Source organism: Electrona antarctica (genome assembly GCF_951216825.1).
Source record: "Electrona antarctica genome assembly, chromosome: 7".
NCBI classification, from domain to species: Eukaryota; Metazoa; Chordata; class Actinopteri; order Myctophiformes; family Myctophidae; genus Electrona; species Electrona antarctica.
Genome location: NC_136812.1, coordinates 33,758,688 through 33,769,582, shown reverse-complemented (window position 1 = coordinate 33,769,582; position 10,895 = coordinate 33,758,688). Strand labels below are relative to the sequence as shown.

At 40.0% G+C, this 10,895-nt stretch overlaps 2 protein-coding genes across 3 annotated transcripts in view; one reads left to right on the top strand and one right to left on the bottom strand.

Moving 5' to 3' along the window:
* LOC306926935 (uncharacterized protein) overlaps window positions 1–10,895 on the bottom strand; it is a 347,556-nt gene that overhangs the window by 291,617 nt on the left and 45,044 nt on the right. The gene's annotated exons all lie outside the window — the stretch shown is intronic.
* Window positions 1–10,895, top strand: part of LOC306926912 (claudin-18-like) — a 34,489-nt gene that overhangs the window by 22,751 nt on the left and 843 nt on the right. The window contains exons 2-5 of one of the 2 annotated variants that reach the window (XM_079506420.1): window positions 7,722–7,968; window positions 9,456–9,620; window positions 10,241–10,385; window positions 10,490–10,603. In XM_079506420.1, the coding sequence (XP_079362546.1) occupies window positions 7,749–7,968; window positions 9,456–9,620; window positions 10,241–10,385; window positions 10,490–10,603 (644 nt within the window). In that variant the 5' untranslated portion in view covers window positions 7,722–7,748. The remainder of the gene's footprint in view (window positions 1–7,721; window positions 7,969–9,455; window positions 9,621–10,240; window positions 10,386–10,489; window positions 10,604–10,895) is intronic. The other variant, XM_079506421.1, reaches the window with a different exon arrangement.

Sequence of the window (10,895 nt, the reverse complement as noted above, 5' to 3'; positions counted from 1 at the left end):
CACCATCAGGCCGATTTTTGCGAAACACATTTCTTTATATTACTTGCACAGATTTTATCCATACATCACGCAAATCGGTATACACTATCTCTATAGTCACATGTTTAACACAGATCTGTTAGTCTGTTATCTTTCATATTTATCTACTAATATGATGCATTTGGTTTGTAAGAAGAAGGGTGATTTCTTATATTTTCTTATACTTTCCTGAAGAAGATCCCAGTGATCGAAACGTTGAATCAATATACCAGTGAAGCTGAGTTTTTCCTACCAGTGCTGCGGACTCTATTTCTTCCTCCCGATGTCTTATATTCCACACTATACTATGGGGAACATTTAATACCGTGAGTATGCTACTCAGCTAAAGTGATTAGAGGAATTGTCTCATTGAGCTGTAATGATGGCATACCAGAGAACGTTAAGGAGTTGTGATGTGCTTCAGATGACAACGTTATTCGCGCCTTATAAATGGCATCATCATCAGTGATAGACTGATAGACAAAAAACATTTACACCACACCACTACGTTGAATGTGGACATGGTCAATTTCTAAACTTTGAGTCTGGAAGAGCAAACAGGAAATCTTGTGGTGAGTTTTATGGAGTTTTACAGAGTATGGAGCAGCTGTCCCTGTGGCTCTGCAAGCTTAATCTCTCATGCACCCCCATCGAGGCAAAACAGAAGGGAACAAATTCACTGTTTCATCCTCATTCTTTCAGGCGCACTAAGGAGCTGTATACTGTACACACCAGATCAAAGCCTTAATTGAAAAATAATTATAGGTACTTAATCATAGAAAGCAGTGGGCTAATTGAAGTGAAAACAAGGAAGCAAACGCAGACCCTCAGAATAGTGGCAGAAAGAGGATATTGTAAAAGCTCCTTCTTCAATCCCCATTGTCTCCCAGATTAAATAGGAGAGGGCTATTAGCAGAGTTAATTGGCTCTCTAATTTAGATCTCGCCCCACTGAAAGCATAACGGATGCGCGCCTGTCGACCAATGATGTGTGCACTCTGTCACACTGTCCTGCCGGACTCTGATTGGTTAATTGCTCAGGGATTTTTGAAGTTTTCTCTCATTCTTCAAATGTAACAGACTTTCTCACCCCCACCCGTCTCTCTCTCTCTCTCTCTCTCTCTCTCTCTGTGTTTTTTCTCTTTCTCTTTCTCCCTCTTCCTTTCTCTCCCTTTCTTTCGTTCTCTCTCTCGCACACGCACGCACCCCCCCTCCCCCTCTCTCTCTCTCTCTCTCTCTCTCTCTCTCTCTCTGCCAGCCCATGAGGTAGCTGCATGGTAAGTCCCGTTGTATATCGGTGCTGAATGTGCGATAGAGCGGAAACAAAAACAGCGTGACAATCACTTGAGAGACTGCATCTGTATCAAGTATTTTGCATGGTTCATTTACCACATATGAAGAATGATTCAATATGCTTTGTTCTCCACCTGGTTGATGCAGCAGCTTTGAGCGTGTGGTGTTGCAGCACAATGGATGCAGTGTTGTTAAAGGAATTGCTTCTTTCTTCTTGTTTTTTCATATACATTCTTTTCAAATACTGTACATGCTGTTCATTTGTACAGTCACATGCGCTCTTTGTGGCCATGATTTTACAGGGACTGGAAATGTCTGCTGAAATCCTAATTGTCCTCCTTGTGACCTGTTTTTGCAGAAGTTCCCGAGGCCCTCTGAGAAACAGCACATTGACTGCAGGCCTCCTCACGTGAAAGGCCCTCTTATCACACTCACAGCAAACTTGTTCCCCGCTGTGACGCTCGCTGCCATTTCCTGCACAGACTCTGCCCTCTAGTGTAAATTGGACAGCAACACATTCATTACTGAATAAAAGCTATTTGAGAAAAGGCAGGCAAACATTCGTAGAAGAGAGTAAATGCCCCAATTTTTCTGCCATTTTCCAAGGCATCCTTTCATCTTTTCAACATGGCTCTGTTCACAGTTTTTTATTGTGGCCTGAAGAATTGAACTCAAAATCCAGTCTTAAAGGTTTCAAAAAGCATATTGACACAGGACTAGTATTATTACCTGTGTGGACCTCATGTAATTTAGAAATTACCCTCCCTCATATCTGTGTTTCGCAGTCCATAGCCAGTTTTTCCGTTTTTATTTTACATTGATAATAGTCAATGAAACTTGGAATCAGCAGTAGACATGTGCTGCTACTGTAGGCTACATTACATACTGCATCTAGAAGCACATCTTGGGAAGGTAGCATTGATTTTAGAAAGTATTTACCTTTTCCTAATAATTAGGTACTACTGGTGGCAGTCCTTAACAGCCACTCATATCAATCTAATTTCCAAAGAAATGAAAATGTCACTGTAATTAATGTATATGCTCTAAGCAAACACCTTTACAGAAGTACACATATTTGCAATATCATGCTCTTCAAAAGTATATATGAATAAATCATACATACAGAAGTTACTTGGAACATGAAAGCTTATTTGCTTAAGGCATGGCCACCTGTTTGAGAATATACCCTTGCATGTTGGAACACAAACAACATTAGCAACGCATACTTCATATAAATGCTGTTTGTAGGCTATTTTTGTAGACACAGTGGTGAAAGCAGGTAACCTAGCCAATGTGTGTGTCAGAGTAAGATTGAACAAGTGAGGGAATAGTGTGTGCTTGATTGGGTGGGTCACTGTTTGCCTTTACAATGTTTATCAAATCCCACAAATCTCAAAACACATCAATCAGTGACCTACTGTGAATAACGTAACAAAAATAGGTCTAGACTAGAGTACAATCTCTCTTATACAGCCTTTCCTTCATTTAACCATTTAACTATTTTACTCCAAATTGAGTGTACAGCTCTTATATTGAGAATAATATACTTATATTGAGAATAAATTCGATTTATACCTCTACCAACTAAGGACATTATGTTTTCACCCATTGTGAACAATATATGCACTGTAGTATGTGGATTCTCAGCAAGTGTTAATGTCATAAGGAAGAAATTGTTAGATTTTGATGGTAATATCACAATTTGAATGCATTTCTTTTGCAATTCTTAGGATGCAGTGGGATTTTTCCATAGACATCAATTCAAGATATAAAAAATATCTATGTCTCTCTCTTATGTCCTTAACGTTTATAGGCTCCACTTCATAAACAAGACTAAAATAATCAGCTTATTTAACACACTAGACCGATGCCCGGCTGTAGAGCACCGAGTCGGTAACAATGGAAGTTGGAGATCCATTCCCCACCCGGCTATGCAATACCCGTTGTACCCGCATCAGAGTACCCGTTCCACCCATCTGTCTGTGTCCCTTTTATGCCCATATACGTATGGCGATTTCTGTATCTGTCTCTCTGTGTCTCTTTATTCCTCCTATAGAGCCCTGTATGCAGATTCAAACACACTGCTTTATGTACTACACCAAACAACCTTTACAATTGTTTTAGTTACAATTTACAATTAGACATTTAGCAGACGCTCTTAATCCAGAGCGATTTACATTAAGCAAGAACAAGCATGGCAATACATCACATGCATAAAAAGTAGTTATCATGAAACATGCGTAAGCTAAGAACGCAACAGTGGAATATCTATATAATGAAACTATGCATATATACTAGAGTGTCTACATAAAATGCTATTCTAGTGCTGTCTACATAAAATGCTATAAGTCTGCATAAAATGCTATCTAAGTCTACATAAAGTCTAAATTACATAAGTTGAGCCTTTGCATATGCCTGTAAGGTCGTCGGGGCTAGGGCAAGTGCTACGGGCCATGATGGGGTCTGACGAGGTGGGTTTTCAGACTACGGCGGAAGATTGGGAGTGAGGCTGCAGTTCTGATTGCAAAGTGCATTCCGAAGTTTTGGAGCCAGAAGGGAGAAGAGTTTGGGACGTGTGGAGCGTTACCCCGGCATTTTTAGTGAAGGTACTTCACTACCGTAGGTTCTTGTAACTTGTAATGTTTTCATAAATTATATTTGTATTTATAGGCTGTCTGCTGTTGTGAAAGTGTATAGTTAGAGAAATTCAAAGTTTCAACACCAAAGTAGCACCTAGTAGTTGTTGTGAATTAGCAAATTGGAAATTTGGACTGAATGTTTCTTTTATCCTCGTGTTGCGCTTCTGTTTTCGCCAAAGTTTTTCTTTTCTGGTATGGAATATGTAAAAAAATAATAAGTACAAAGTAAAAATTAATATGATCATGTAAAACCATAACTGAAATGAAATAAATAAATATGAAATGAAATGTATACAAGCGCACAAGGCACATGAACTCTAGGCTGCCTGGCCCACAGGGCTTGGGCATTATAACCCTACCATCTCTCTCCATATCGTTTAATAAATGACTTACACCCAATGAAAATATATACTTCACAGAGTATATACCACTTGGAATAAGGATTGCCTGAGTATGGCACAAGTTCAATTACAACCTTTTTGGGGGATGGGAGGAATTTGTTGTATACTTGTGATACCTGCTTGGATTCACGGTGAGTGGCATGTTGCAAGCTCACAACGTGCTGCGACCTGGAGCTTGTAGATCTTCTATTTTCTGTGCACCATCATTCAACAAAATATAAATGAAGCTTACTATGTTTGCAAATAATGGCCCATGGGCGTTTATACAGACGAGGGCGGTTATTTGGACGAGCCGTTTATTATGCAAAATGGTGTCAGACCCTGGGCTGTTATTAAGTAGTGGGCGGCTATTTGAGTAAGGGCTACTATTTGGAAATATATGATATGGAGATTTCTGTATCTGTCTCTCTGTGTCCCTTTATTCCTATATATGGAGTTCTGTGTCAGGCATGCCCATTGCCCAAATATGGAGTGTTGTGATGTCAGAACAGGCCAGCTCCATATATGGAGCATGGGCAGGGGCCCTGTCCAGAGCCCGGGCAGAGGCCTTTTATGGTGGTTCTGGACAACCGTGGGTCCGACCGACTCGACACCGGGTATTGCACTCCCTGTGGGGGTGTGGAACACGTGTGTCGTAGTGTCATAGTTGCGCTAGACTAGAGGAAAGGTCATGGGGATGGGGTCACCAAAATGAATAGGAGTCATCCACCATGGAGTGTGAAGGTTCACATCGAATTCCAGGCGATTCAACCAATAGTTTTTGAGACACATTAGGAATCGAACTATCAAAGTGTTAAGGCCTTCATTCAACCAGTTTTAGGTGATAAGGTGACCACCGTGGTGGTAGTGAAAACTATAACATGACGTCATGCCACGGTGGTAAGCGACTCACCGCTCACCCCAACACATATCTCTGTTTTTACTAACCGCCGTTTCAGTGGTCACCCTATCACCTAAAACTGGTGTATGAACAGGCCTTCATGCACCAAATGCATTGACGGATGTTGCCTGATACAATACATTTTCTATGGAATTGTATCAGGTGCAAGGTGAATAAAATATTATGCAAGCAAACAAACAAACAAACAGTCAAACAATCAAAGTAGACAGGGCTGATTAATGTTAATCAAGATTCTGTTCCTGTATTGCTTACTTTACTTCTCAACACAATTCTAGTGGAGTGTTTAGCTGTCAAATGAGGTTGTGTTTTACTTGGCTGTGTGACTGTAACAAAAACCAAGCACCACCCAATGAGGCATACATACAGTACAGTAGCTGTGATGCAGCATACAGCACCATGCTCTGGCCAAAGCGTAGGGGGCGTATTTGAACTCCGGCCTTTCGCGCTGAGCTAAGACGGAAAGCCAAGTATGGGAGATACGCTTTAAGCATCATGCAATAGCTCTTGTATTACCTGACCACAGGATTTGTAGCTTTAATTTATCCAACTCAGAGAGGTGGATAACTTACTCGTGTACAAATGTTAAGTGTACAAATATTATCAAATGGACATGTAAGCATCCATTTGATGCACTCTTGAGTTAAATGAACACTCATGATTTGAATGTGTAGCCTGCTCTACAAACAATACAAATAAGCCTGTTCAAATGATGTATATTCTGTATACAGAGACACATCTGACAGCAAGGCTGTAACCCAGCTTCTTCTTAACGCAGGTGTCTCACAGTTCTCCTCCACGTATGGTATCAGCCACAGGCAAATTGGTTTCAGCTCACTACAATCATATCAGTGTTTGGTGTTTACTTTTGCTTGGCAGGCTGACGGTGGCACAACTATACGGTAGTGTAGGTCCACTCTGTCAACAGTGTCACTGGGTGTTGCTATCACAACCAGCCAATGAAACCATTATGTACTGTATGTGTATCATGCAGAGCATAAATAAAATGGATGGATGGAAGGGATATGTACTGTACTGGACTGAATAACAAAAAAACGAGAGAAAATAAATAAGCTATGGTTTTATGAACATAAATTTCCACTCAAAATATAAAAATGTTATCAGTGGCTCTCTTCTTATGAAATACTACATTGTCTTTAACTGGTTTGCTCTGCTGGAAGTATTCAAAAGTACAAATTACTGTTCTTAAGTACAGTACTCATACTATGTTACTGTCCACCTCTGTTGATACCCAGCAATAGAAAGTTTGTGTAAGTGATATGTGGTCCTTCAATATTGGCCATACCTAGCCTTGCATAGCCAGACAATAACACAGCATAATTGTTTTTGCAATGGCAGATTAATTTGGCTACGTGAGGCTAGGTTACCACCCATAACCAAACATTACATTTTTAACAAAATGCCTGATATGAGAACGTTTTTGTTTGCATGTTAAATATCTATTCTGGTAGTAATCATTTCATAATTTACTCAGCTACAGGGGTGTCCCTGGAGTGCGTAGCGTTAATAACAACATTACTAAACCTATCCCTAACCTAACCCTAACCGGCCACATATGTTGGAGCCACGGGTTTACATAATATGCAAACATTCGGTGAAATTATCCGATCCACAAGTTCATAACATGGCGCGTTGCAGAGCGTTGCTGTGAGCTTGTAGATCGGCTATTGTCAGCAACGAGATTTGGTGTAGAGGGAAATAGGAGGGGACCAAGTATATACCCCTGGGGGACACTGGTTAACAAAGCGGGGCGCCCGCTGGCCTGGTGGTCCAGGCGCATGCCACATAAGCTATGTTTTTATGAACATAACTTTCCACTCAAAATATAAAAATGTTATGTTCATGACGACCTTTGCTGCATGTCTCCCCGTCTCTCTCTCCCTCTTTCTTGTCAATCTTCACTTGTATAAAGGCAGAAAAGCAAGTATACCGTAATAGGGTTTATATTAGTCAGCCACATTTTATCTATAGATATTGTTTCTGAAGTGATTCTGAAGGAAATCACGTGATTCTGAAGTAAATCACGTAAATAATAAGACTTTAAAACTATCACCGATCATAGATTATGTTCAAGGAGTGCAATCATTTTTTTTCATCAAGGATTTTTGATACGTTTTTTATAGGTTGCTTCATAATTAAACAGATACTGAGATACACAAACAAAAAGACAATAATATGAAAGTGACATATGTGCATCGACAAAACAACCGTTTACGGAAGTCAAAATTAATCACCGATACTGCTCCACCCAATTACAGTACACTTTGATGACTGGGCTATGTGCAAACACTCAGGGTCACAGGTAAAGTCGTTCCCAACTTCAAACGTGCCAGTATCATAATCAAATATAGAGTCAAAGGCACAGCGTGCAGGTGACGCCACTGGACAGGTTCAGCGCTTAAGTCAGGTGCCACTTTTTTATTTCGAGAGCTTTTCCCTTTTCCCTCGACAGCAGTGAGAACACAGCAGTGAGAACACCATGCCGGCTACGATCTGTCAGGTGATGGGCTTTGTGTTGAGTCTACTGGGGATAGCGGGGATCATCGCTGCCACAGGGATGGACCAGTGGGCCACAGAAGACCTCTATGACAACCCTGTGACCGCCATATTCTCCTATTCTGGCCTGTGGAATTCCTGTGTTAAGCAGAGTTCTGGCTTCACCGAGTGCCGTCCGTACTTCACCATTCTGGGCCTGCCAAGTAAGCCTTCTTATCAGTCTCAGTCTGCACCATCACCAACAAAGTACCATGAGCATCATTCAGATGTCATGGCTTCTTAAAACTAAGAAAAAGTTACAAAGAAATACTAGGTTTGTCAGTGTAGGATAATGTGGGTGAGTGATTAGTAGGACCGCATTTCTATGTGTTGGATTATTCACTTGCAAATTGTATGTGGTATACTGTAGTAGGCCTACAGTTTTCAGTTTTGACCTGATGAAGAGTCTTGGCTCGAAATGTAAATTACACTGGAAAAGATGAGTATACTATTCTTTTTTTCCTTCATGATCTTTTCCAACCTAGCACCTCAACCAAGTGATTCTATTAGTTTTTGTATAGTGCAGTACAGAAATGACCCAAAATGTTTGTGACAAGTACCTACAGTATTACGCTAGTTAGAAGCTATTAAGCAAATGCAGGAGTGGGTGACCAATACAAAAACATTTAGGCCTAATCATTTCTGGTTCTACATTTAAGAAGAGTGATGGCAAAAACATAACGATGAAAAGAAAGTCAAACCACACCCTTGATTTCTCAAGGGCAGGAAATGCCCATTTAACTGCCGCCATTTCCCGAAACTGACTTACGCAGATGTTTGGTCAACATCTGATAAGCCTTGTTCCTCCTTAGACCAAACATAATGGGAAGCACGTTGACACTACCTTGACACTACCTTCTCATGACTCCATGACACATGAGGCAGCAAGCTAACAGTTTTTGAGTGAGACAACTAAAATGGCCGTCTCAATGGTTCAGTTAACAGGATTCATGTTGTCGATGTTGGGGGTATTTCTGATATCTTCTGCAACCGCAATGGATATGTGGAGTTTGCAAGATCGTTCTACCTCAGTTATAACAAACTTTTACACCTTTAGCGGTCTGTGGAACTCATGTGTAGGGACTGCATATGGCACAACACAGTGCAGACCATACTTTACCATACTAGGGTTACCAGGTAAGGATATTAGTCCCATGCTGATGCATTCGTTATTTCCAAGGACATGTTTGGATTTTATTCAGGGATTGACAGAGGTCCTTAAACCATGATGAGTAAGCCAGAAAGATAAGACCGTAACCTAAAATTCATTTTACTTAAATGTATTTTATAGTATTATATCGCATAACATGGAAACCTTGTATGTCCAAAACTGTTACTTTTCAAAAGAAGACAAAATAACAAATGGATCTGATGTAGTTATTATTTTGTCACAAGCTCTTGTTAATACTTTTCATTTGTTCAATATTTATAAAACCCACACACGCAGTAGGGTATTAATTTATTTTCAGTATTTTCAGTATGTTCTGAAATCCATATACAGTAATACACAGTGTTAATTTATCCATTTGTAACAGAGAGTATACCGTACAAATGTACATTTTTTAAACATGTGATGATCACCATCACAATTATTTGTGAGCGGCATAGCCTAAGAAGTGCCCCTCCTAAAAGGTTTATGTTTGACTTTCAGCTCTGCTTCAAGCCGTGCGGGCCTTGATGATCGTTGGAATCATTCTTGGAGTAATCGGGGATCTGATCGCCATCTTTGCACTCAAGTGTCTGAAAATGGGCAACATGGAGGACAACATCAAGGCTACAATGTCTCTGACAGCTGGGATCATGTTTATCCTCGGAGGTGAACTGATGATTTTCATATTTTTTTAATTGGCCCAGATCACAATATCTGTCATCTCTCTGTCCTTTCTCTGTTGGCAAAAACCTTGGAGTCTTATTTAAAAGTTTTGAGAGCCATGTTTCATTGATTGATTGATTGATTGAATACTTTATTAACAATTAGCAAAAGGTACAGTTATACAAAAAGACTAAAAGGATAACACAAAGCTTCTCGACTCTGGAACAACCTGCTTGAGGATCTCAGTCTTTATCAATCAGTGTCTTCTTTTAAATCACTTATTTTGTGTACTTTTATTGAATGGCCCTTCCTTAATATCGTTGTTGTTGCTATGTACTGTATATGTACAGTCCATTGCTATGTACTGTATATAGCAACATAATATTTTTGTAATTTTTGAATAAATATTTGAAGTTTTTCAGAAAACTTTTTAGAAGGAGTTTTTAGAATCTCCCTCAGTCCTAAAGGGGTTAACTATTTTTCATGTTATTGTTAGATTCTCTTAATGATATATTTATTACAGTAGTTCAAATTGTATATGCTATCTTTCATTTCCTGATTTTATTATATTTGTTCAGTTTTCCCGTCGTTTACTGTATTATTATCAATATATTTATTTTCAGGTATCTGTGGCATTGCTGGGGCTTCAGCCTTTGCTAACTTGATAGTGCAAAGTTTTCGCTTCACCAGTTATGCAGACGGTGGATTAGGAGGATATGGAGGAGGACAAGCAAATATAGGTGGACTCACAGGAAGTCTAACCCCAAGGTAAACGAAACGAAACCATTTCATATCATGATATACTGTATAATGTAACTTCCTGAAACCGTATCTGTTCCTTTGTTGTTGATGTATTTATTGTTCATTTTCAGGTACACGTTTGGCCCTGCCCTCTTCGTGGGTTGGGTTGGTGGGGCTATCTTGTTCATAGCCGGAATCATGATGTGTGTGGCCTGTCGTGGAATGACTCAACAGGAGCCTCAGCGGTGCGTAATATCACAACCTTTCCTTTCACAATACACACACTACGGTTGTCCCCATCGGATTGGGCGATCGAAAATCGGGGCCGATCACGTCATTTTCATGATCGGAATCCGATCGGGAGCCAAAAAACGTGATCGGGACATCCCTATTATCAATGTTCCATCCATGTTCAATCCATATCATGATATTAGACTGGAAACTGTCTGTGATTTGGGATATTGTACTATTGTGATATGGCAATGTGTTCTATAAATATAATATGATAGGGACATCCCTAACACGCATGCACACACA